Genomic DNA, 26,615 nt, shown 5'->3' with positions numbered 1-26,615 from the left:
GGGAGAATTTGGAGATTTTATGACTTGGTGCGTTCACAAAACGGAATAATACAGATACTAAATAACAAGTGGGGGACATATTCAAGCCATTGTTCAAATCAAATTGTGGACATCTTGCAGCCTTCCATGCATGCATGCATCGTTTCTTCATTTCAGTTCCAATAGACTGTGCGCGCCGTGCCTTAAATCAACCGTTTTGAGCGAGTGATTGGAACAAGATGGTCCCGGGGATGGTGATTTATAAAATAAATGACAAGGAATGATTTACGGGAATCTGTGCCACTCTTTCAAAACATTTGCCGGGCAAGGCATTCAGCATAGCAACAATGGGGCTTTTATAAGAACCGATGGAAAGATACGGCTGCGGGATTTACAGCAGTTTTTTTTTCTTTTAACCTGCTCATCCTCTGCGATTCATTAGGCCAAAGACAGAGTTTGGGAGGATAAGTTAAAGGTGAAGAGGAGGAAGGGTAAAGGGAGTGTGAAGGAAAGGAAGACAAGAACTACTTTTTTTTAAACCTCTCAGGCTCAAAATAAGTTCTTGTTACAGGTAAAGTAAAGGTACTTGGTTGTTACAAATCTGCATCACCTGCCCTGAGAGGGTTGTAAAAGCCTGCCTGGAGAAATTAGTCAGTAAATCAATGACTGATTATTTATTTATGTATTCATGTTTCTTTGATTTCCTAGCTAGCTGTTAAAGCCTCTGGAAACTGGCTCGCTCTGGTGCTAAAATTGAAGTGAGCCAAAAAAAACAACAAAATAAAACGACAAAAAAAAGCAGTCTTTTGCTTGTGAAAATTGGTGGTCTTTAGTTTTCAGCCCCTTTACCGATTTTGTCTTTTAGAGCAGCTTTACTTTCCGTGAACATTTTTTTTTTCCTATGGGTCTTCAGGGAGTGGTTTGAGTGCGGAAATGGCACCTAAGGGGCGGAAAGGCAGCGGTCTGATTGAGGGCACGTCGGCGAGGGTCGGTCTTGTAAAACTGGTCTGGACCCGATACGATCTTGCTGTTTGTTTCACGGTGGGTGATGTTAACTGCTGTAGCGAGGCGGAGGGTCCCGGGCCTGGTGTGTTTAAACTGGAGATGAAGGGGAGCTAGTTGCCAAAAGATGGGAAGGGATAAATTTTGATCGTCCATCCTCTGGGTGCAGACAGGTTGGATTTAGAAACACATGTGAGTTGTATATCGTGTATGCATTTGTTGGAGGCTCCTGACACCTAAATGACAAGACAATACTTGCCTTCAAAATTCATTTCCTATCCATAAGGAACATCCGGGAGAGATGTTTTCTTCATCTCGGCCAGTTCAGAGACCAGGGACCCTCACAGGAATATTCTCAAGTATGTCCTGCGTACTGAGTTTGTACACTGGGCCGGTTGAGTTCATAGGCGCCCCCTCCTAATGTTAAAAAAAAAAAGAAAAAAGAAACAGCTACCATCTGATTTCTTTCTTTCACATTTGTGCATGCAAACCTGGGTGGTCATCCTCCTCAAAATTCATCCTCGTAATGTTGCGATGGACTGTGTTTTAAGTATGAACACATCCGGTTCAGTCTCCCTTGCAAGATCCTTCACCTTCTGTGGATCAACTCTGATCTCGCTCTAAAAGTTGCATCAAGGGACCTCGTTGGATCTATGGCTGTGGTTTCTCTCCACAATGTCTGATTTTTGATAACCACGCATGCCTCAAAATCCGAGGCCATGATTTTTAGGAGTAAAAGTTTGATTTGAACCCTTTGATTTGGCGTCGCCGTCCTGACTTTGTTGGAGAAATTGAAGCATCACTTGTTGTTCGCAAGAAAAGGGAAGGAAAGCATGTGAGATCAGCTGCAGCATCAACAATGATGTGGACACTTTATTGGACTTTGATGCCTCCTGGTTGCCTCCCTGGTGAGGTGTTCTGGATATTTCCAACTGGGAGGAGGCCGTTGGAGGAACTATCTCACAATTGGGCCAGGGAACGCCTCAGCATCCTCTCAGGGGAACTGAGGAGGTCAGAGACAAGGAAGACCGCTAGCATCGCCAACTCCGAAATGGATAGCCGAGGGAAGATCATGGATTGGATAGACTATGACCATGTATTCTGCGCTTCAATCCCGCGCCAACTTTGTCACAAAAGAAGACAACAAGAAGTGGCGCATGACAATTGCGGCTTGGTATTTATTGGCTGCCAAAGTTCATACAGCCAGACAAAAATGGTCAAGGACAGTGTACACGGCAGCAAGTATGAAATGTCCACAGCTATTTAACTGTTTAAAAGAAATGCATGTATGCGTTTATTTATCTTCCTTTGGCTGGTTTCCATCTCTCCTTGTTGGTTCATCGTTAGTTTGCTGTCTCTGACCTTGTCGCTCTCGCTTGCCTCCATTTTGTTAAATGAGGTATCATATTCCTGTTGTCGAATGAGCAAATCTTAAAGCGCTAGCCCGGGGCGCCGCGATTATCTCACCAGGCTGTTTTGCTTTCTGAACGCAGCCGAGACGAATGACGATGGTTTCCGTTGACAGAGTTGCAGAATTCGTCCCTCGAGTCTGTCAACCGGCATCCTCTTGGGATGACCACCCCCCCCCCCCTCTCACTGAACTTTTTTGACATGCTATACTCGGAACTTTGCCGCCTAGCCAATTTGTGTGCATGCGTATGAAGCCCCTTCAACCTCTATTCATTTCATACATTGAACTTTAGACTACTTTCACTTAGCATATCCGCACGATCATTTCAGTTGTGGAAATTAGATAAACGAGAGGGTACATAGAGACAGGCAAATGGCCCCGATGCGTGCACCCGAGCCTGCGTTGCTGTCTCTCCACTGGAGCATGCGTCACAGTAAGCGGCAATGGAAAATGTGAACAATAACCTGTAATGCTGAGCGAGGCCTTTGATGCCTGCCAAAAAAGCATCACTGTGCCCATTTGTCTGGAGTGATGTTTCACGAGGCCCGAGCATTACAACAATCACATTTAACCGTGCCCTTGCGTTGTCAAGGGCACGGTTAAATTATTTATTTATTATACGGTTAATTTATTTATTTAATAAATAAATCAATTAAAAATAAAAAACTCCCGCCGACTTTTGTGGTTATGCTTTGATTCTCACAATGTCAAATCGTTTTGCTTACAGAACAATGAAGTTAATTAAAGAAGAAAAAAAAGATCATTGACTAAAGATGATCTTTTGTTTTGTTCTCTGGCAAACTTGTTCAGTGAGTATGAGTTATAAATCAATTCAACGTACACATAGTGTGGCGGTTTTTGACGCAGGCGCAGTATCTAACATTGCCGCGCTCAGTTTTATTTGCTTGTGCACCTCAGCTCCGAAAGTAGGACTGGCAGTTTGTGTTTGAATGTGTATCCTGGTTCAGGGAGGGTGTTCTAAGATGTATGAATGTACGCCCTTTTGATTCTAGGTGAGGACATATTTAGTTAGATGGTGAAAGCTGTATTATTATTATTATTATTTTTTTACTGAGTTCCCACTCCAAACTCCTCAATTGATATTCTTCCCATACTCCATCATTCCCCTCATCCGTCATCGCCACGTGCACTGACCTAAGCAGAGGCCGCAAAGGTCAAGACCGCGCTGTCCATTGCTGCTTCTCCGCTCATGAATAAACAAAGGCTAGTGTTTGGGTGTACACGTCCGTCAGGGCGATTACACACAAAACATACACATACTCTCACAGCCTTGGGCCGTCTCCACTGGCATAATTAGAAACATTTGGGATCATTTGCAAAGGGAGCACAAGTGGTGATGGGATCCAGATGCACTACTGGCTTTGGCTGTAATACAGGAACCCCTTATTTTACGACGATGGACTGGCTCCTCCTCACCCAGGGAGGTGTGCGCCAGTGTCCTCCCTGCCCAATTTGTCTTCATATTTAACTTGGGCTTTTTTTTTCTTTTTTTTTTTAGGAGGGGGAATCATCCACATTGAGGTCAGATTTTGGTTCAGGTAGTTTTATTTTGCATTGAAAAGAGTAGCGTCCACAAACAAAACCTTCAACATATATACTGTACCTGTATATTAAAAAAACAACAACTCTGATATCAGGATACATATTCAGAAGCAAAACCCACGGTATTATTTTATGGTCCCAAGAAGCACAGGTATCCTTAAAATAATGTCGTCTTTTTGGTAGATATTCCAGTTGCCTGTGGATGAAAAATAAAAATGACACTATCAGCACCTCCTGGCTAGTAGGTGAAATTAAAAAAAAAAAAATATATATATATAGAGATATATATAGATATATTTAAAGGGGCATCTGACTATTTTAAGTACACGTCTGCCATCTAGTGGCAGATGCTTGGAAATATTTCCCACCAACCCAGTTTGTTACATTTGAGTGAGGATGATTCAAATGTTTTATGCGCATGTGGCCGGTTATTACCTTGACCCAACTACTTCTCTGCTCAGATTTGAAAATTCAGATACTGTATAATTTGCGCAAGACTCAAATATGTATCGATACTGTTAATAATCAGTTTCTCACCTTTACTTTGGTTCATCTCGCCGCAAACAAACTCCCGTGTTTCACCTGCAGTCAGTTCATCTGTTTCTTTCGTATGCTGGGAACATAAAATGAGATGTGAATGAAGTAAAAATGAATCAGGCTGTCATGCACGCTTTTTCCCCGATAGCCTATTGTAAATTCAGCAGAGCCATCATTCCTCGATCACTCCCAAAAAAACCCCATCCCTCTGAACATGTAATTCCCTGTCCGGAAACATCTGTCTCAATCCCAAGTTAAGCCTCAAGAATTTAGAACTCCAGCTGTTTGGTCCATAATATTCGGTCACACAGCACTGACCTGCCCTCTTTGAGCAAATCCTCATATGTCATCTCCGTCTGATCAGGATGCAAAGAGAACTGCCTCCAAATGTTCTTGGTAGCCGCTGTGTGACACACGACTGACTCACGCGCCCCCTGTAAGCTGATGGATCGACGGAAGGATCCCTGAAGAAAACACAAATTGAGAAACCTGAATGTAAAACGTGCGTCTATGGCCACAAAGAGGTGTGTGTCAATACCTGGGAAAGGCCTACAGAGCGTCAGTCGGACCTCGGGGCCTGACGTCTTGAACAACTTTAGTACTTTCTAAGAAAAAATACAAAATATGAATTGTGAATAATGAAAACGACGCCAAATATGAGCTACATGAGCAAAAACATCTCGAGCCTATCCTAGGGTAGTGTCTGACATGGACGTGCACAACAAAGCCTCTGGAGAACCACTTTAGTAGTTTTGGTCAATATCACAAAGCCAAATTGTGTCCATCGCACCGGTGACGGTTGTCAGTCTAAAAACTGCAGTTATGATCAAACGTTGAAAGGTAAAAAAGATGAACTAGCAAATTTAAAAGCCTAATCCACATACTGGATAAGACAGCTCCTTGAGCGACTGGCCGTCGATGGCTAAAAGTACATCCCCCTCATTGATCCTGCCACTCATTTGGGCCGGTTGGCCGGGGAAAAGCTGCTTTATCCGGATCAGGTTGCCCAAGTCCGGAATGGGCGGGTCCAGCTCACACATAACGAAGCTGAAGCCCAGACCGTTGGCGCTCTTAGTCAGAGTCACTTCCTGTGTATTGTCTGAGGAGTTTTGGTGAGAGACGATGGAGATGCAGAGAAGATGGAGAGAATAACACACAACGCTGGTTAGTGCATCAAACGTCACACCACTCCAATTGGGGTTGCGGAGTGACAACTAACTTGAGTGTGAGGAGGGCCCGACCGATTAATTGTTGATATTAGCGCTTTTAAAATCAGTGCAAATGCGAGTAGAGATTTTTTTTTCATTGGTTGGAGTAACACACGTATATACTGTTAGTATTAAATTACAATTTCCAAGTAAAGAAATCATTAATTGCGCGTCCTCACAGCTTTTGAAGACACAACGAACGCCGAGAATAAAATGCAAAAAAAAAATAAAAAGACTCCATCAATAAGCAGGTGACAGATTACGAACGGAAATGGCCACAGGACAAATTCGCAGAACTCGCTCATTTCTATGTTAAGCAGGAGGGATGGCAGACCTTGAGGATAAGGGAGGCCGGAGGGATAAGAAGTGGAAAGGGCAGGGTCAGAAAGGAAGATCAGGAAGAGGAAGTGTGTGAAAGTTCATCTTCATGCAGTCCATTGAGTTTGCTTTTGAAACGTGTGGCTTAGTGACAACCGCCGTTGCTCTCACAAAGATATATCTTAAGCGGCGTTCCATCCAGTCTTTGCCGTAAATTGTATTGCAAAATATGTCACGACAAGTTGCGAACGTACCATCGGTAACAAAGTTGTAGTGCCTGGGCCGGTCGCAGAAAATGTGGGAAGGGGTGCTCATGGACGAGGCGCTGTTGATCCGAAACTGCCTAGTAGCTCCATCCACGTTGTGAGTGGGCTCACTGGTGTCAGTGTCAGCGCTCAGTGAAACTCTCGGGAAGCTCTTGGGCGCACTCTCCACAGCCAAAGTCACAGTCTGGAGAGAGGTGGGTGGGAGAAATTTTTCATCAGCGTCCCACTTAACTGCAGAGTGATCAGTTACACGTTGCACTGACCTCCCCGGTTTTGCACAGGCATTCCACGGCCTGTTCATAGCTGAAACCTTGAAAACGAATCCCATCGACCTCTAATATCCTGTCACCTGCAACAGAAAACAAATACACTACAATAATATTTTCACTACTTAGCCCCGGTAGACCTCTGTGTAGCCCCGATTCAGCCCCTCCAGCATTGTAGTTGATATTCTAAAATATATGTGCCCTCCCTATGTATTGGTTAAGCCCCCCTTTCGAGAAAACATTCTGGAGCCGTGCCTGGGCAACATGCTTTTGTGTTTGGGTCAGAGATATTTGCAGTTAGTCTCACTTTTAGTGTTCAGATCCATTCATTTCCTGTTTGTGTGTGTGTGTGTGTGTGTGTGAGAGAGAGAGAGAGAGAGATGGGCCTCTTCTAATGTCACAATATTGAAATGCAGTAGTATACTAGGTACAAGTGTTCATCAAAAACAAAAAGGCAGAACTTAATATAATCAATAATAATAATAATAATCAAATATAGTGCACATAAGTTAAAAAAAAAAAAAAGTTAAAAACTACTGAGCTATACCTGCACGTAGGCGACCGTCTCTTTCAGCAGACCCTCCCGGAACAAGGCTCTTGATGTAGATTCCGCCGTTGGGAGCATTAGTAGTGACACCGTCCTTGAATGATAGTATTTATCCTCGCATCAATCAAAATAAATAAATAAAATTTAAAAAATCCTAATAATATAAGTAATACATTGATTGTTGGCCAAAGCGGCAGTTTCGGTGTTACAACAAGAGCAATCTTTCTGTCGCTAATCCTATTGGACCATGAATGTTAATGAGATTGAGTCAAGAAGACTTTGTGAGCCACTCCTGTGGATGACTCGTGCTCGTTTCCGCGTCGACTCAAGGTTAGCCTCCTTAAAATCCACATTCAGTCACTTAGTCGGTACCGTAAATCCTCCGATTTTTTTTTTTTTTTTGCAAACTCACCGTGATGCTGATGCCCAGGCTTCCGGCGACCTTCTTGAGCTTCACGATGTTCTCGTCTGACCTCACGCAGTTCAGAGAGGAAGAAAGCGAAGAGCCGTCCTTAAAAATAGCACCCAACTTTTTGTTACGCGCTCAGCTGTCAAATCCTGTACCGTCACGGTACTTTGATAAAAATAAGGGGTCAGAGTTACCGATACCTTCACGGTGTTTTGCATATATTGTGCATTTTTTGTAAACAAAGGCGGCAGGGAAGAGCGTCAATTGACCATGTTAGAATCCTTTTTTTTTTTTTGGAGGGCAGGCGTACAGTGTATGCACTTAAAAAGTATACTCTACCCGCGCGTTTAAGATCCGGACTTCTTGGGGAGGCTGTAGTCTGTTGCCGGTCTTTGGCTCCATCATGACGGAGACAATCTCATCCAGGCTGTCTCCCGGCTGCCCGTATGCCATCAGCGTAGTTTGCGACTCATAATTCCTCAATGCAGAAGGCCGCAGAGTGTTTGGAGTTTGTGGGGCTGAGATTTAAAAAAAAAAGACACACAAGTTATTTTGTATGCTGACAACACGCGTCCACACGAATGCGCGCACACACACACACAGACACCCAGCACCTTTTGGCTGTGAGATAATGAGCTGCACCTCCTCCGGGCTGCTCTGCATGACCTCCGCTGCCTCGCTAAAGGTGGCCCCCTCCAGGCTGATGTGGTTCAGAGAGATCAGGCGACCACCTAAGGGGAAAAGGTCATTCCAATTGTGCTTTCCGCCAAAACCGCACCCGACAAAGTGCGCTGTTCATACAATAGACCCGCCAATTATGCTCTAACGGCCAAACAAAACCATATAGAGCAGAACAGAAATGACATTCAAAAATCACAAAGGCCTTTTGGAGGAATATTTTTCGGTGGATTGAAAAAAACAACAACATTTGAACTTAATATAAGTCACTTGGATTCGGTACCTGCTCGTATACGTCCATCCTTATCAGCAGGCCCCCCCGGCACCACAGATGCAATAAAAATGCCCAGATCATAGCGTCCCGCCGTGTCTTCTCCCACAATCACGATGCCTGCATAAACACGTGATTTGGTCCAACCGAATTACACTTGTTACCCTAAAACCTGCCGTGAGAACCAACTTTTCCGGTATTGTAGTCCAACCTTACCAAGGCCAAGCTTCGGATCTTTCTTGAGAGAAACGCATAGGACCTCTCTCTCTGACGGTGGCCCTTGTTTCGTTGGAGTTTCTGTGCAACATAGAGATCCCCGCTCAGGCGACTAGTTAAGTGAAGTCGACTAGACTCGCCAAAAGCTACTCTGGTCTTACCTCTGGCTGCTGGTGAGCCAAAAGGAACTTCAGATCCACTTCTGGGAGAACAGGCTGGAGAACGCATGCCGGTGCTGCCGCACTGACTGCTGGAGCACGTGCTGCAAATGAGACGTTTCAGAATGGCGTCGCATTCGCACGCAGTCCGACAACATAGTCCAAGGTGGAGGAGAATGTTTTTTTTAAAATGGAGGATTTTTGTACCTTTGTTCGTAAAGGCTCTGGCGCTGCTGTTTAAAGCGGGCCTCGATGCGAGCGGCGACATCTTCACAAAGCCTTGTCAGGGACTCGCGTTGAGGAGTGTTGAGACCGTTGGCATCTTGAGGCGTCTCGGAGCCCATGATGGACTTGAAGCGGCTGTTTGGAGTCCGGCAAGCTGTCGTCGCGTATTGAGTAATGTTCTCGTCTGGAGATAAATGCAACAAAATGGCCCCAACAGAGTATGGGTTTATTTGCCCGTCTTTTGAAACGAAAAGTGACGTGCATTCTACTGACCCGAGACCATGCTGTGACTGAGCTGACGAGAATTCATCTCGTTGTTGAACTTGTGCTGCGATGAGCAGAGGTTGCACAGGTATTTGGCTATCTTTGACGTCTCTGCGATGAAGGTGTGTTTCTTCTTACCGGCCCGGCACTCGATTACAAATTTATGCCTCTGGAAGAAGATGATGGGACATTCCAACGGGATTCGTTAGATTCCACATTCTAGTTTTGGAATCATTGGTTGGATAGTTTGGGTTCACCGTAACGCTCACATTGGAGGAAATAGTTTCCGTCTCCCTCCAATAAAACGTCTGGCTTGTGCTCCGGCAGCCATCTTTCACCTCATAGACAATAACGCCTTTGGCACAAACTCCGAGGATAATTTCTCCTTCCACGGGCTTTTTCTCACGTGTCACGCGGTGGAACAAAACACCGTATTCGGGCAACTGCAGACACACCTGCACGATGGGTACCAAAGTCTGTTGTTGCGTAAACTCGACGACGCGGCGTCCGCATCAAAATGAAAGGATTTCTCATCAAATGTCTTACTTTGAGGAACTCCAGCTCGGATTCATCTGTGAGCATCTGGGCGTTGTTTGTGTGGAGCCGTTGCAGTTCTCCGAGAATATAAGGCAAGGCGCGTTTCTCTATCACGCTTTTGGGGACATATTGATCGGGGCGACAGTAGTTTCTACCGTACACCTGAGGGGGAAAAAAACCCCACGGCATTGTTACTTATCGTTTTAATCTATCTGATTGAAATGCATCCCACGCATCTTTTTCACAACCTCATAATCAGAGCAATGTTTCTCCAAACCTCAGGCATGCAGTCCCCATACTCCGTCTGCAAGGCCAGCGCTCCGAGGTACAGAGCAGTCTCCTCATGGCAGGACAATCTGTTGTCCAAGAGGTCTCTTCGAAGTTGGAGGTAGTACTGGTGGTGGGTCTGTTTGTGCCTGATAGGATGAGACTCCGAATCAGTTCGAGAAGGTGGGGTGGGGTCTGTGTGTGTGTGTGTGGTCATTTTAAAATACTTACAAAATAGTAGAAATGTCATTGACAAAGAATTTGACCCTAAAGAAAAGGACAAAGGTGGTTGAAGGCACTTTCTTCCAGCTCTCGGGAGCAATTTTGGAAATCTTGGTCTCGTTGTCCACAAAAAAAACCTCATTATCTGATGATAGAGAGCGAGAGTTATGACATCAACGGAATTGTCATATCCTTTAATGGCGCCTGTTGGCGCAAATTGCTCATTTACCATCAATGTAAGCAAGGCCGAAGTAAAAGTGTTCCACCAGGTTGGCGTGAGCGACAATCATATCAAACACGTCCCCGCCTCTGGATTTCACCTCGCACTTGATGGCTATGTTCTGACCGTTTGGCATCACCACAGTCAGTTCTCGTTGCGTGCTGGGAGATTTCCCCTTTTTTGACTGCGCCGTGAAAAAACAAAATGGAAGGAAGACCGAGCGCTTTTCTCAACGCGCGTTACAAACTTAAGAGTACAAATACACTACGAGTGAATTTCTTTGGGCTCTCACCAAAATGGATCCAGGCAGCTCTAAGACAACCACGGGCTCATCTGACATTCTTATAAATTCTGGACCCATCTCCTACAGCAGAGATGCAATAATTCATCAGTCATAACCCCCCACCGAAAAGAAAATGAACTTTTTGCACAGACTTTTCCTCACCTTCATTTTTTTCTCAGTCAGACTCATTGTCGACTCAAACTGTGTGAGAAATCTCGAGTTAGCGCGTCGACCTCCGTCCAGGTATGGGCTACAAACGGTGCGATTGAATTGCTGCCAGCTCCCGTTACTCTCAGTGCGTCGACATCCCGAGGACTCTGGTGTATAGGATGCTCCTGAGAATCTTCTGGAGATCTTCTTTTTTGTCAACCATGTAGAGTTACAAAAAGACCGGCCTGAAATTGAAATTGAACCCAGTGAGGAAGGTTTGCACGGTACATTCTGTAAATTGTCAACCGTAATACCGTCACCTGCCATACCGTGTAACTTGTCTCTGATGATCTGACTGCGATCACTCAGCAGGGATCCGTTTTCTGTCATTGACACCGGATCTACCTGGGACGAGGACAGTTTGTGCTGTCAGTCAAACCCAGTGGAGAGCAACATCGTCAAAACCAATTTGTGGTCCATGAACCGAGTTTCTGTAGATGTCTTCCACCAGCTGCTTGACAAGCCGCTCCGCTGGATGGAGCTTAAAGGTCTTGTGGTGAAGCTCGCAGGTCTCCAGCACCGTCATCAGGTCTGTCCGCCTCACTACTGTGTCCTCGCACATGCTCAAGAGTAAACCCTCCAGCGCTGCACTAAGATAGACGGGCTGGGGGGAGTTAAGGAGGGGGTGGGGTGTCCACGGGAAGAACATTTCTTAAGAGACATTTTTATCATCTGCTAAATAGTTGGATAGTTGACGTTTGGAGGCGCAAAGTACCTGGTTTTGAGGTACCTGATAATCCACGCACCAGTAAAAAGTCATGCCCAGTGAGTACACAAGTGTCTGTGGGGAAAGCAGGGACAGAAAAGGCACCTCGTTGTTCCAAGTTTGCTCTAATAACTGGCTAATAACGATCACGTTATCGAGATTGGGGGTCCCGCCGCAAATTTTTTTACAACCTTTTCAGCTGTAGTTCTTGTAGAGGTGGTGTGACCCTGAATGACTTCAGGAGCCACGAAAGAGGCCACATCATCATTTCGCCCGCAGCTCTTGAAGGCCATACGTCCATTAGCGGACAGTAGCACCGAGCCTGGGCTGAGGACACTGCACATGTTGCCAGAGCCTGAACAGACCACAGCAGAAACCGTTAGGGATAACTGGTGGATCGTTTGCGGGAATTTACAGGAAGCTAATTACCTTTCTTGGAAACATCCAGTAAGGCCTCGGTGGTGACAAGCAGCAGACACCAGACCTCATCCTCATCGAGTGGTGAACCCCTGGCCTCTAGCACCTCTGCCAGGGTCACAAAGGTCCCCATCCTGATGGAAAACAGAGAGCTGCATGTCAGCAGCCTGTTTTGTGTGATTCACAAAAGCCTCCCACCTCTATAATATCAGCCAGTGATCAAATATTTAACCAAACTAAACCACATTTTTTGATCTATAGGCCTATAAGAGAACGTGAAGACCCCGGTCATATACCGTATGTTAGAAGAAGATAGAGAAGATTTTTTTAGTCTATAAACGGTTGCCTTTTCTGTGTGAGGGTTTCTTCTTTGCCTATAGATCAGCTCGGAACCATTCCCGTGAACCCATGACCAATCTCTAATCATAATAATAGACACTTATTTCTCATGACTGCATCCACATTGTTTACTAAGTTCTTGAAAAAAATGTGTCCATCTGTCAAGTGGAAATTAGCAAGCGTGCATGCCTTCTGTGACTGTGTGAGGAAAAAAGTAGTTAAAACAAGATACCGTTAGAAGCTATTTATTCTGCTCCACAGTGGAGCTAGTATTGGGTATTTCTGGTGTTCTTTTAATCATGTTTGGATGTAATAACTATTTGTTTACATGTAAAGTATAGCTTACCTTATTCCCTTTAATTTCCCGTAGACATCCGCCTTGTCAATCTAATCCTTCCTCTCACACGTCCCCCGCTGCCATGTCATCCACCTCTCCTTCGTCGCCAGGTCCCCATCTGTCATGGCAGCTTATTGCCTATCTCATCGTCGTCGTCATCATGTCCTCATGACAGATCAATTGTCTTTGCTGAGACCAAAGTCCCCAGATATCATTTCCTCTGCACTCACAACAAGTGACGTGTCGATTCTGTGTTTTCTGTCATTTTTGACTATTTTTAGACTGGAGACCTAAGCGCATAATTGGATTTGCCAGACAAGCTAATGGCAGCTGTGGCAAGTAAAGGGCCAATCCAATGGAGGCAGCACTGTGTTAATGAGCCATTTCAACAACAAGAGACTATATGTCTCAATTAGTTCATCTTCTTTGATCTATGATCACTTCACCATTATAAGAGGTGTGTCATGAAACATCCATTTCAATTGGAAGGTTGCTCCAGCACGCCATTGCATTTTGCAGCCAGGAACTGTCTGATGCGCAGGGCATTGGGAAGAAGTGAACTGGTGCAACAATTACAAAATGTTATCTCATTCCTCATAACAATTGAAATAGTGATTTATTAAATACATACTCTTTGGCATTGCATTAATGATAATTAGTAGAATAATAATGATAATAATAATAATACTGTAGTACTGTGAAGTTACTTTTATTGCAGAAGCTTAAACTTTGAGCATCTATAAACAAGGGAGAAATGTTACATGTTAGTGGTGAGATTTTACAGCCTTAAAATCTATCGTGCAATATACAGTATTACTACTTCGCGGATTTCACGCGTCTATATTGTTACGTAACACCGCGATAAAAGAGAGACCACTGTATACCTGTACAGTACGTTGTGTGACATTTTAGTTCCGTGACGAGCTGTGCTGTGAGAAACACGAAAGTAAAATGACTTTTGTCTTTAATGAAATGTATTCTTATAAGTATGAACCATACAGTCTGCATTTGTGCATATGCGTTTTATGAAAAGGTTTGGAAATTACTTTTGTAAAAGCCAAACGAAGACCGTTCGAAGTAAACAGTCGTGTTTTCTTGAACGCAGCCTGCCTAATCGTCATTTCCGCTTTTGTTTTGCTCGTCGTAGCAGCAACCGGGAACGTGCAGGAGATCTTGAACGTCCCACCCTGGTCCTCAATTGTGCAGCCGAGGAAACGTCGCAAGGTTTCGCCGACGTCGGTATGAAATGGCAGAAACTGCTTGTGTCACGGAAGCGCAAAGATTAGGTTACGCCGAAGCCACACATGTATATTGCCGGGACCCCGGCCTTTTAGTTTGAGGGGCCACCGAAGTCTCCCCGAAGAAGGATTTAAACGTTGTTTTGTCTCCATAAACCGCCCAGATTGCGTCTCCGGCGGGCGGCGAACGATCGGCGACTGCGGGTCGACGCTGTTGAAATTATCCGTAGAGGGGTGAGCTCGACTTCTGGTTATTTTTCACCGGTGAAGCGTGTTGGTGGTGTTATTGTCAACAGTTGCGAGGTGGAGGGGTGGCAAGTGCCAAATTTGGGACCGTCAAAATGTGTATGCTACTCACGCCACTACAGCAGATAGGACAGGTCTGGCCTAACTGGTACACGGCGACCAGGCTCGTGCAGTTGCCCAAGCGTAGGCTACTACTGTTTTTCTCTTTTGGTTGCATAGTAACCACCAAGTATGAACATTCAACTGTGTATAGAAACAAACAATGTTCATACTATGCACACACATACGATTAGCAGTCTGCGTCAACACATTTACACCCTGTGGCCAGATCCTTTAAAATGACAAATTGAACATGTGCAAAGATTGATGTCACGTGGTGTACAGTGGATGTAAAATATTTCCAGTAATAACAGCAAAACTTTTGATGTAGTCTAATTGACCTCACTCGCATGCCCTGCCAATTGCATTGGCAGTTGCATAACGCAGCTTGATTTTTCTGCTGCAGTAATTTTAATGCACTTTGGTAGAAAAAAAACAACAACAATGCATGATAGCCTGTCGGTGTTGCATTGCTATTATTGCTATGCAGCTTTTACTCTTATTAGTCGCACTATATCAGTGAGAGAAGCTTTTTGTTACCTCAGCCCCACCCCCTTGATCGTTTGTGTAATAAATATAAAGTAAGCTCGTTGAGGTGGACGCTCCACTGTGTTTTATGTGTTTAATTATTGTAAATGGAAGCAGGCATACAGCTTGTTATCTCAAGACACTCAGCCAAGATTGCAGGAATGTGTCATCATTCAGTTTGAATTGATACATTCCACACGTAATTTTTGGCAATACATGTAACTGCATGCACCACAATGGTTCTTTTTCCACCCCCCGCTTTTCTTTTTTGATAACAACACCGCCATGTTCATAAGTCCTTGTGGTCGAAATAACCTTGGTGCTATTTCCAATTTTTATTTGTAGAGGAAGATTCGCTATTGGGAAGAATATTGAGAACCCAACCTTAAATTCTGCGGTAAGTAGAGGTGTAACCTTTCATGGGAAAGGTGCACAAATCTTACTTTGAAATAAACTGAGTAAACTATTTGCATGATTTTTGTCATTTTGGCTGGATTTATATGGATATATATTTTGCAGTGACCGTGTTAAAGGTAGTAATGCCTCCAGCCATTGACTAAGATAAGAGCGAGGCTTGTTCACCAGGGCGAGAATTATCAAGATGGCAAGACTTGCCTCTGCGGACTTTGACTTGCATTTGGCGCGATCATCAGTCAGCGCTTATCCATTGAAAATGACTATCATTTATCAAACGATTTGATGATGATGACAATGATGATGAAGGTTGCAGCGTTTGCTGGGAAACATGCAAAGCAGACTTAAAATCTTCCTTCAGGGCAAGTTTCAAGAGATGTCGTTGATTTCTGAGCCCCACTTCTGCCATTTGGTCACCTCAATGAGAATTAATTCACCCCGTTATCATTCATTGATTTTCTTAAATACCCGCAATCCCCCGATGGGTGGTCTATGTCGGCTGCCGGGCCCCTCTGCAGACAATTAGGAGGGAGCGGGTGATGCTTTGATAAGAGTTCAAAGGAAAGGAGGCGGCAAAGCTGAGTCAGAAAGTCTGAAACAGGATTTAGAAGAGAACCATCAACATATTTGTCCTTTACAAAGATAACAACGTAGAACCTCGACTTAACAAAGACGATTCCACATTGTGTATTCAAGATAATGACGTCATTCACAAGCTTGGATTAAAAATGGGTGGCTTGTGTCAGGAAGGGCATTCGGCATAAAAAAACGTGCCAGCAAATTATGCAAAGTGACTCACTGTGGCGACCCCGTTGATAGGTCAAGCCGAAAGTGGTCCACATGAGCACACAATGAATAGTCCTGTCGTGAACGTGACCATCAGTGACAAGAAATAGAAAGTACAATGCCTGTTTGAAGGCTAATTGGCGCGGAAAGGAGGGCTTTGCTCGCCAGTCACGGAAATGAAGATCAAGTCACGGTCCGAGAAACATCCAACGATCGTAGCCGGTCTTCTCAGCACACAGTGATCCAAATCCCTCTAATGATTCTTCCTTTTTGGAGCGGGCACGAGAGGCGGCTTCCTGCTTCCGCTCATCCTTCACCTATTGTCATCGCGATATTGCTCTGAGCCTTTACCTTCACATGTCGTTGCCTTCACAGCACGGACGTGGTTGTCCGGCTACAATATTGCTAAATATATAATCTATATGATAAATGAAGAAACTGCGGGATCAATACAAACTCATGGTTCTAAAATTGTATCATTCAGAAATATGTGGGGATTCATTTTATTTTATTTTTTCTGCTCTCCGAAGGTGTCGTGCGTTCTCCTCCACTTGGATGCTCGGCCACAGTCCAAGGCAAAACCATGAACCGCAACAAGCGTGAAAAGGAATACTACAGTATAGATGTGGGCGACTCGACTTTTATGGTTTTAAAGCGCTACCAGAACCTCAGGCCCATTGGGTCCGGAGCACAGGGAATTGTCTGGTGAGTCACTTCTATTTTGGACAATTTTATTATTTGATTGTTGGGCTGACTTGGTGATAAATGGAGCCATAAGGAGGTGGTGAACTGCGCAGGAGAGACGATCAGCATTGGTTTGCATTTCTGCACGTCGTGCACCAAAAAAAATATAAAAAATAATGATAATAACAAACCCGCCGTGTCAATTTTTGGCTTGTAAGGAGGAAGGAGCCAAACCAAATCCAGTCAGAAGATGAAGCAATGTGAATTTTCAAACTCTGACCCCCCCACTCCCAACAAAGCACTCGATATGACTTTCCCACGAATTTGGCCGCCTCTTTGCGTCCCGGGTGGTTGCCTGAGTCTTTGCTTTGCCTTTTCACGTCAGTTCGGCTTATGACCACAACTTGGAGAGGAACGTCGCCATCAAAAAGCTGAGCAGACCCTTTCAGAATCAAACGCATGCCAAACGAGCCTACAGAGAATTGGTGCTGATGAAATGTGTCAACCACAAGAATGTAAGTTTGGTTTCTATTTTATTCAGATTGTTTTTTTTTCTTTTGTCCCCCCCCCCCCCCCCCCCCCACAGACTTGATTTCCATATAAAATTCCAATACACCGCATATTTAAATATTAACACACACACACAACCCGCTTAGTTTCTCACACAACATTTTTGGGAGCCTCTATTTTTCTTCCGCCACATTACATTAAAAAAAAAAAGAAAATCTTGCATCCCTCAAACGGTCCCAAATGCTTAATTGAAACGGAATAATCGCGGCCGACCATGGGTTTGGCACGTCTTATATTATTTACCGCGCTGCCTCCTCCACACGCGGAAACAAAATCTCCTGCTGTTTACGATGATAGCTCAGGCAGCTGCAACCTTTCAGATGAACAAGCCAGTATTGTCGGGATTTGCGGTGGCGGTCATGTTGTCATTTCACAAAGCTTTATCCCTCTGGAGAATAATAACCTCCCTTTTTTAAATTTTTTAAAAATTTTATTTTGACAGATAATTGGTCTATTGAATGTATTCACACCACAGAAGACACTGGAGGAGTTCCAAGATGTGTGAGTAGAACCCAGCTTATCGCTCAGCTCCATCACTGCATGTGTCAATTAATGCGGGAGCAAGCGCAAAAAGGGGGCTTGGATTCTATTTGCTGACATTTTGAGGTGCTTGGTGAGTTCAGCTGAATCTGGAATTGGTGTTGAACACTCTTCTTACTGCGCTCAGGATTTGCATCGAACTACATCGAAAAATCAGACCGAGGTGGTGTTTGTTGCTCCATCCGAATGAGTGTATCGCATTTCATCATTCCGGGGCTTGATGAATATCTTTTCAACAATTTTTGACATATAAACGACCGAGATGTGAACTGGAATGATTTAGTGTCATCCCGCCGAAGTGGAATCGTGCGCGCGCCTCTTTTTTTGTTTGTGTTTCTTGCGGTCTGCCTGATTGGAAGTCAAAAGGAAGCTGAACAAATGGTAGCTGGAGGGTCGCAGAAGAAGTCCCGGGATGAAAGAGTCGCCCTACATTAATGCGTGTGCGGCAAATTAAATTTCATTGCGTACGGATTCTGCACACTTGTACAAAATCAGTCTTGGGCTTTAAAATGTTTTCAAAATTTTTTATTTTTTTTAATCGCCCGCGACGTACGAGTAATGAGTCTTGAAGCGAGAAATGCTGTGGGCGTTCAATTATAAATCTGAAAGTTCCCGACAACATTTTCGCAGACGGTGACATAACAGCTGTCAGATCGTGTTACGTCATTATTAATGAAAATGAGAATTCTGCCTGTCAGTTCTTAAATGCCATGGGATGCACAAGTGTGATGTCTGTGGCAAAAAAATATCACCTCAACTTGATAGTTTGGGTTTTAATTTTTTTGCAGTGCTTTTCAGGGAATTTGTAGTTGCATGACTTCCCTCGCTACTACTTGCAAAATTCGCTGTCAGTTTAACTCTGTGGACATCATTGCGTGTATAAGATAAGATAACAAATGCGCCTACTTCTGTGCGCGTGCGTTTGATTAATGCACCTGCACGTCTCTGCAGATATCTCGTGATGGAGTTGATGGACGCCAACCTCTGCCAGGTGATTCAGATGGAGCTGGACCACGAGAGGCTGTCCTACCTGCTCTACCAGATGCTGTGCGGAATCAAACACTTGCACGCGGCTGGGATCATCCATCGGGTCGGTTCACACACACACACACACACACACACACACACACACACACACACACACACACACACACACTTGGATTTCTTGACATTTTCATTAAAGAAAAAATAAATAAATACCCGGCGGAGTTGTCAGGAGTTGACCCCCACAAGTTATCGGAACACACTTGAGGCGACAGAATGGTGTGCACACATACAAAAAAAAAAAAAATCACCTTCTCACACATGCACACACATTGCAGACTGTCAATCACCCGCATTGAAGAAGCAGCAGAGAGCCTCTTGCTTTGCCAAGCAGAACTAATTGAGCCACCGGCGGAGAAAAGCAGCCCCGCTCACACTGGCGCGTCTTTGCACGCAAAGCCTTCGCTAGGTGAACAGATGCGACCTGACTCATGGCCACGCATTTGGGCCATTTCAATTCTGTTAAGAACTTGAATCTAAGCTCACTCGAGAGTCACTCGAGCGTAGTTTAATGTTAGCCCCGACGGACACGCTGGATGTATCCAGCGCTGTGACTCACCGCTGCATCTGATTTGGTAGAAAAGAAGGGAAAAGTCTTTTCACTCGTGGAGCCAAGCACTTCTTGGCTGATTGGCACAGATCCGTGCATGTGGGGCATGCAGCGGACGCATCGCAAAACACAAATCTTGATATCACATGCTTCCATGAAGTTCAGCTTCATGGAAGAAACCGTTATATTCTTCTCCTGACCTTTTTTTCAACTTCTTCAATCCAAATCAGTGATGTAGCCTTCGTTAAGATTTAGTTTCCCATTCCAGGACCTGAAGCCAAGTAACATAGTGGTCAAGTCAGATTGCACACTGAAGATCTTGGACTTTGGCCTGGCCAGGACCGCCGCCACGGGGCTCCTCATGACGCCCTATGTGGTCACCCGTTACTACCGTGCCCCGGAAGTCATCCTGGGCATGGGCTACCAGGCTAACGGTGAGTGGTTAGGAGCAGATTTTTTGGGGCGGTGGAGGGGAGCAAAGGTCACACTTGGGCGGGATCTTGGCACGACTGGCATTTTTGGCTCTGTGGGGCAACCTTTCTGGAAGCGCGTGATTGATGTTTTATGGGGCCCGTCCAGATTGTCACGCAAAAAAAAGAAACAATTCTTTTGCTTGAGAATTGCTTTTCAAAGTTGTTGTTTTTTTTTTCTTACCCTTGACACCCCCCTCCCCCCCACCCCTGCTGACGTTTGTTTTGCTGATTCCTTCTTCCTTCTTTTAATGCTGCACATTGATAGTGGATATATGGGCTGTGGGCTGCATTATGGCAGAAATGGTTCGCCACAAAATCCTTTTCCCAGGAAGGGATTGTATCCTTGAACCGCTCGCAGCCTTCGCCGGAACTACGACGCCTCACATCCGATTGTTTGGCCCTTACAATGGTCGCATACCGAATCCACTTTTAACTCTCATCTCCCATTCCGACGATTGTTGACGCTCCTGAAATGTTTTCAACTGGATTATACGACCGTACCTCGATTTTCCAAATGACCGATCAACTCTTTGTTGTTACATTGCATGTATTTGATTTTTATCTCACCGGCACATCCATTTTTTTTGTCTTGGGGTTCTTTTTTTTTTGTTTTTGTTTATCATTTATTTTTGGTTGATCTATTTGTTCATTTTTATAATTTTCATTCCCGCATGCTAATGTAGTCGTTGTCATTCCATTTTTCAGTTGATGTCTGGTCTGTTGGCTGCATCATGGCCGAAATGGTCCGGGGTAGTGTGTTGTTTCCCGGCACTGATCGTATCCTTACGTCGAACCTCCTCCCCCAAGTGCCATCTTCTCTCATCCTCGTTCACATCTTAGCACGCAAAAGACGTTTATTTTTTTAAATTCCATCACGTGTTTTATTGTCTCCGATTATTTCTCGCTTTGCATTCATCTGGCTCATTCAGTCGTTGACCAAAAACTGTTGCTGGTGAGAAAGCGTATATCATGCTAGCATCCTAACAAGCAGATTAGAATAACGAGCGTCGTTGGTTTACGACGGTCCCGATTTTAAGCTTCCGCATGGCGCGCGATGAACTTTTTTTGCCCTGACATTTCTCTCTCTCCCCTCATGCCGGGGCCCAGTTCTTTTCTTAACGTTGCTCTCCAAAGATATTGACCAGTGGAATAAGGTGATCGAGCAGTTGGGGACGCCGTCTCAGGAGTTCTTGATGAAACTCAACCAATCGGTCCGGACCTACGTGGAGAACCGACCGCGCTACGCCGGCTACAGTTTCGAGAAGCTCTTCCCCGACGTTCTGTTCCCCGCAGACTCTGAACACAACAAACTCAAAGGTAAATCTGAGCTGAACGTCGCGCCTTCAAAACGATCCGTCCCGTGAAAGCTGCGATGCGGACGGTGGCTGCAGGAAACGGTCATTTACATTTGATTTTTCATTTATTTTTTTGTCTTCTCACACGCTCGAGGTGCCGAGAAATGTCAGACTTGTGGTCGTTAAGGGTGTTACGCAACAATATCGAAATGTGTTTGGACAGAAGGGGTTGACCTTTATATTTAGATAGTCGAGGAGGCAACTGTGAAAAAAACAAAAAAAAAAAGTTACATTTGTCATACCTTGCAAACGTGCGTGTGACAGGTCACCGCCTCGGAATAAGCTCTTAATATGGAAGCCGACACTTGGGCGACGAGTTGTTGACCGAGACGCAATTTAACCTCAGGCGCGTCTTCACGGAGAGACTACGACGAGAACGTTAGTGGCGAGCACCGGGGAAGGGGGGGTGGGGAGTCGCACATCTTCTTTCGGTCCTGGTGAATAAAAGTATCCGAGCGTATTTGCGTTTGACATCTGCGTTTTCCCTGCCGGAACCGTTTAGGATTGTTTGAGGATGGATCGTTATTTCTGTGGGGCTGTGCAATGGCGTGACGTGGTTGTTGATTTGCGGTGCGGTGCCCTGGAGAAATGATGTAGGGTGGGATAGTACGGAGGACTGCTGGAAAATGCGCAAGGGCTTGGACTTGCAACAAAAGTGAGCAACCCCCCCTGGGTGAAAAGGTCCACATTGGGGCTCAGCCATTTCAATATTTTCCAGCTTTGCCTCTTGCGCAACAGAGTGACGAGAAATGTACTGACGTGAGGCGGTTTGGAAATGAATGTCTGTTTTTGGTCCTCCCAAAATGGATTGCCAGCAAGTCAAGCCCGAGACTTGCTGTCAAAGATGCTGGTCATCGACGCTTCCAAGCGGATCTCCGTGGACGAGGCCCTGCAGCACTCTTACATCAACGTGTGGTACGACCCCACCGAAGTGGAGGCGGTAAGCGCCCGCTCGGAAACGGTCGTTGGAGCCCGACCGCTCGGTCTCGGTGATGTCGTGGGAATGCGTTTGAAATTGCGTTCCGTCTCGCCGCAGCCGCCGCCCGCGATCACGGACAAGCAGCTGGATGAGCGGGAGCACACGGTGGAGGAGTGGAAAGGTAGGAAGCCGCCCGTCGGCGTCTTCTCCGCCTGTCCGACTGGCTGCCGCCGAGGCTTTCGCCGCGTTGGTTACATAAGAGCGTTTTCAGGGCGTGATCCCCCATTGTTGCTTGTGGGGGATTATACTCAAATGTCGACATCTTCCTCGGGAGTTGCTGTGGGATTTGCTTGATTTTCTCCCAATACCAAACAAGTTTTTTTTTTCCTTCCCCCAGAGTATCGACATCCCCAGTTATAATAGAGATGTTTTTCTTATCAGAAGAAGAAAAGTGCTTCCTCTTGGAAATATGTCGCTTGATAAATGAACAATTGAACCAAATTTCTTCAGCTTCAAACGGATTGTATGATTGATTGTACATTTTTTCTTCCAGATTTGATATACAAAGAAGTCTTGGACTGGGAGGAGAGGACAAAAAATGGCGTCGTCAGAGGACAGTCGGCATCCATTGGTTAGTGCTAATGTACTTGATGTATTTCATTCTTATTTATTTATTTTTTGCTCAAGTATTACTTCGGTGGCATCTCGGTACCTAGAAAATCTGTATAAGTGAATTGGAAAGTTTAATTACATTTTTTTTAAGTGCTTTGTCGGTAACCATTTTTGGGGGTGACTCATGAGGCCCACTCGCAGATGTTTGCACTTTCCGCCAAAGCGCGTTCCCTGAATGCTGCAACACGGAGCACCCCAAGCGATCTCTGACCCGGCGCTCTGTCCGCTCTTGCCCATAGCACAGGTGCAGCAGTGAGCGGCGACACCCCGCAGCAGCAGCAGCACCAGCACCCCACCTCCACACGCTCCCCCGCCCATGTCGCCTCCGCGCCCGCAGACGTCGAAACGGGCGGCGCGCCGGGCCGCCGCAGGTGACCATCTGGTCAACCGCTTCCTCTTGTTCGTGACGGTCTCAAAAGACAGATCTTTCTTTTTTCTCCCCCAAATGTTCTTTTGAGTAAACAATCTCAAGCTAAGAGACAATTTGAACGATTTCACGACAAAGCGGTTTGTAACGACCGAATGTGACGACCTAAATGTGTGTGGAAAGCCCGTCAGCTCCTGCTCTGACAAGCTGTCTCGTGAACGTCCCAACGACTTTGTGAGTTTTGACACGAGATAGTCGATAGTTGCGCTCCCCTCGTCTGTCCTCCACAATGATTCAAGGCGTAAGGAACATTGTTTTGATGAAGTGGAACCTCCCAGTTAGAACACAATCGGTGCCCAACTTCAGAGTTCAAATTTTTCTCTCCCATAGAAAATCTTGTCAAGTCAATCAATTTTTTTTCTCTTCCTCAAACAGCGCCCTCCGTCCTAAACGTTTTAGGTATCCGGCAATGTTTGAAAAGCAATATTGAGTATTGCGGCGGCCATCTTGTGGAGTCTTGGTGCCCAGGAACAGTGTTGACGTGAGTTGAGGAGCTTCATTCCGTCAAAGGTTGTGCTTTGCTGTCAATTTGTGGCGGGGTTCGGTCTCGCCCACATCCCTGTGATGATTGAAAAGCCAAAAGAGAAATAAAAAACAAAACATACATCCTTTGAGGTGTTCACGGGCGGGCGCAGAGTGTTGTTCAACTTGTGGAGGTTCCACCGACTGCTGTGGAGAAGGGCCTTCAGTCAAACGGACGGAAATTTTGCATGTGAAAATGTTTCCGTTTAAAGGTTTTCAAGATATAGAATGTGACTACGACGCAAGTTATTTTTGGGCCGTTGGGAGAAAGTGAAGAAAAAAAAACATCCTGTTATTAGTAACTTTTAATACTGTTGTGTGTTCATGATGTCCCTACAGATGCGAGGCGAAAAAGTTGGATGTTTAAACAGCAGCGCACCCAAAAAAAAAAAAAAAAAAACACGACCCCTCCCCCCAATTCTACTTGATGCAATAATGTTGTCCTTTGATGTGTTTGTACCCCAAGAGAAAAGTGCCTGTTGTACTGTAACAATTCATTGGTGTTGTTCTGAAGGCATCTGGACAGTTAACAGTAGTTTCCATCAAGAATCACTACTGTGTGGTTAAAAACAAAAACAAAAAAAAAGCATTAGTTATTTTTTCCATTTTTTTTAAACTTTGACCCACGAGAGGGACACCGTAGGTGGCAACGTGTCCAAGGCTGGCAGTGTCACCTAGGTCTTTCAGCAAAGTTTAACATGCGGCTTGACAACGGGCCCCTTTTTCCAGGTAGCGCGACACAACACAAGAGATGACAGAGAGCTTGAATCATATTTTTTGGAAAAATTTATGCTGGAGTCGTTTTACATTGCAAAAAGGTGAGGATCTTTGAATGTGCAGGTTTTACCATGAATATTTTAAAGTTTTGGAAAGCTGTGGTCCGGCTCCGGCCTTCCTGTGTGGAGTCTGCATGTTCTCCCCGTGCCTGCGTGGGTTTTCTCCGGTGTCCGCCCACATTCCAAAAACATGCATGGCAGGTTAATGGAACTCTCGAAATTGTCAGTAAGTGTGGGCGCAGATGTTTGTTCGTCTTGTGTACCCTGTGATTGGCTGGTAACCAGTTCAGGGTGTCAAATACACACCAAGGGACACTTGACAGTGCCCCATTAAACTGCATGTTTTTGGAATTTACGTGATTGTTGAAAAATGCCATATGATCAATTGAAAAAAAAAGTAATCAAAGCCTGACTGTACATGGTTGAATAAAAAAAATGCCAATTTAGATTGTTCCATTTACCTTGCCATGCATGCTTTTGGAATGTGCTCGGAAAAAGGAGCGCATGCGGGATCCACAAAGGGAGACCGGAGTGGAGAGTGAACCCTTGACCTCTGCACTGGGAAATCGTCACATTTACCACAGCTTCCGATGTTGAATTTGGTTTAAAAATATACGTTTCTCAAGCACTGAATAATTGGTCTATTGTAAATGGTTATGCTAATAGAGGTCATGTTGTGATTGGTGGGTGTGGACTATTCATAGGGTCAGTTTAAAATGTTAAAATGACTGAGAATAGGGTTTGTGGACAACAGCTACAAGAACTGCTCGTGGTGGTGGAGGGGCTGGGAAGAGACCGCATTCTGCTGGAGTTCATGCCGGTGGACTCGGAACAAGGCGGCCTGGTTCTACGACTTCACGCCACCCCCCCGAAGTTTGATTTCACCGCGATCATTTGGGTATTGCAGGTTCTTCAGGCCCTGGCCCCGTTGGGTCCAGCAGAGACCACCCCGCAACTATCCAGACAAGACTTGCGTCTCAACTATTCCAGCGGAGTTGCCCTGATCAACAAATCATCTTGAAACAATGTTGTTTCCAATAAAAATGGCTTGCACGTTTGGAAGTGTGCGGATGGGTGTTTTATTAAAGCACTTTATTCACGGATCGCCAATAAAGCAAAGTAACAAAACGACACTGTATCTCTTATGATGCTCGTCTTCAATTTCAAAGCAAGTTGGCTTTGCAAAGTCCCTCCTGATCTCAAGATAAGATATCCTTTATTTGTCCCACACTGGGGAAAATTACAGCCTCCAGCAGCAAGAATGTGGGTAGAAAAAACAAACAAACACCGTTCAATTAAGTGCAATATAAATACAAAATGGACAAATCGCAGTGCTATTTACAATTGTTTTTCAAATCATGTAATTATTATTTTTATTCAGCAGCCTGACAACAGTCGGTAGGAATGGCATTATGAAGGGAGCGGAGGGGAGAAAGTGGTGAGGTTGAGGGCTTACGGGTTAGGTTCGAGGACCCTCACGAAGTTGAGGGCCGAAGTTCGGAACACAAGAGGCCACTCACCCTTCACTCCACGAACTCAAAGCTCACGTCTGTTTTACCTTATGAGTAAATTTTCGAAAATTTCACGGAACAATGGCCTAATGGTAAAAGTCGACGCGTAGTAGTCACGCGACCCGGGTTCGAGCCCCAATGTCTGCTACATTTATAAATTGAGCAAGAATCAAATTCGGGTTACCCAGGGGCCACGTCATGTCTTTGTCCATTCGACCACGCAGATAGTTTTGGTTGCAATTAGGTTGGTCGTATTTAGATGATCTTACACTTAAACACGGTTCAGTATCTGGTGACAATAATTAAACATGTAAAATCGACAACTGCTATTCTCAGTCTATAGCCGAATGGTATACGACTGGAAGCCCGGCCTATTGTACACAAGTTCGAGCCTTGGTGTTGGCA

At 45.1% G+C, this 26,615-nt stretch overlaps 2 protein-coding genes across 6 annotated transcripts; one reads left to right on the top strand and one right to left on the bottom strand.

Moving 5' to 3' along the window:
• Positions 1-3,940: 3,940 nt before the first annotated feature.
• On the bottom strand, positions 3,941-13,117 carry frmpd2 (FERM and PDZ domain containing 2). Its single transcript, XM_086099520.1, has 29 exons — positions 12,866-13,117; positions 12,193-12,314; positions 11,955-12,118; positions 11,773-11,838; positions 11,482-11,661; positions 11,327-11,402; positions 11,010-11,242; positions 10,857-10,928; positions 10,574-10,748; positions 10,354-10,489; positions 10,133-10,271; positions 9,865-10,017; positions 9,588-9,773; positions 9,328-9,487; positions 9,037-9,238; positions 8,833-8,933; positions 8,672-8,752; positions 8,468-8,575; positions 8,121-8,237; positions 7,846-8,024; positions 7,510-7,608; positions 7,098-7,191; positions 6,548-6,633; positions 6,273-6,468; positions 5,377-5,591; positions 5,031-5,097; positions 4,811-4,956; positions 4,493-4,568; positions 3,941-4,151 (listed from the first exon to the last, which is right to left on the bottom strand). The coding sequence occupies exons 2-27, from the start codon at positions 12,311-12,313 to the stop codon at positions 4,916-4,918; spliced, it is 3,447 nt and encodes a 1,148-aa protein (XP_085955646.1). The 5' UTR covers position 12,314; positions 12,866-13,117; the 3' UTR covers positions 3,941-4,151; positions 4,493-4,568; positions 4,811-4,915.
• An 802-nt stretch (positions 13,118-13,919) lies between these two features.
• On the top strand, positions 13,920-25,756 carry mapk8b (mitogen-activated protein kinase 8b). 5 transcript variants are annotated; one of them, XM_086139202.1, is made up of 13 exons: positions 13,920-14,095; positions 14,259-14,328; positions 15,313-15,364; positions 16,698-16,872; positions 17,237-17,366; positions 17,864-17,922; positions 18,913-19,051; positions 19,824-19,989; positions 20,734-20,805; positions 21,163-21,345; positions 22,199-22,483; positions 22,856-22,933; positions 23,219-25,756. In XM_086139202.1, the coding sequence occupies exons 4-13, from the start codon at positions 16,751-16,753 to the stop codon at positions 23,347-23,349; spliced, it is 1,365 nt and encodes a 454-aa protein (XP_085995328.1). In that variant the 5' UTR covers positions 13,920-14,095; positions 14,259-14,328; positions 15,313-15,364; positions 16,698-16,750; the 3' UTR covers positions 23,350-25,756. The 5 variants fall into 5 exon arrangements, with proteins under 5 accessions (XP_085995328.1, XP_085995327.1, XP_085995331.1 ...); XM_086139204.1 differs by lacking the exon at positions 20,734-20,805 and adding an exon at positions 20,294-20,365 and having other exon boundaries at positions 13,982-14,328; positions 22,199-22,323; positions 22,420-22,483; XM_086139203.1 differs by having other exon boundaries at positions 13,985-14,328; positions 22,199-22,323; positions 22,420-22,483.
• Positions 25,757-26,615: the final 859 nt, after the last annotated feature.

This window comes from Hippocampus guttulatus, chromosome 19 (assembly GCF_054856545.1).
Source record: "Hippocampus guttulatus isolate MCC_2025c chromosome 19, RoL_Hgut_1.0, whole genome shotgun sequence".
Taxonomy (NCBI): domain Eukaryota; kingdom Metazoa; phylum Chordata; class Actinopteri; order Syngnathiformes; family Syngnathidae; genus Hippocampus; species Hippocampus guttulatus.
The sequence above is the reverse complement of the archived record's forward strand: the minus strand, read 5'-3'. Positions and strand labels throughout refer to the sequence as shown.

Excerpts from the sequence above, each read along its gene's own strand:
- frmpd2 (XM_086099520.1), bottom strand. The coding sequence starts at position 12,313 with ATGGGGACCTTTGTGACCCTGGCAGAGGTGCTAGAGGCCAGGGGTTCA. Across the intron at positions 12,119-12,192 it reads ACTGGATGTTTCCAAGAAAG|GCTCTGGCAACATGTGCAGT; the intron begins GTAATTAGCTTC and ends TGGTCTGTTCAG. Across the intron at positions 11,839-11,954 it reads CAAGAACTACAGCTGAAAAG|ACACTTGTGTACTCACTGGG; the intron begins GTTGTAAAAAAA and ends CTTTCCCCACAG.
- mapk8b (XM_086139202.1), top strand. The coding sequence starts at position 16,751 with ATGAACCGCAACAAGCGTGAAAAGGAATACTACAGTATAGATGTGGGC. Across the intron at positions 17,367-17,863 it reads AATGTGTCAACCACAAGAAT|ATAATTGGTCTATTGAATGT; the intron begins GTAAGTTTGGTT and ends TTATTTTGACAG. Across the intron at positions 22,484-22,855 it reads CACGGTGGAGGAGTGGAAAG|ATTTGATATACAAAGAAGTC; the intron begins GTAGGAAGCCGC and ends TTTTTCTTCCAG.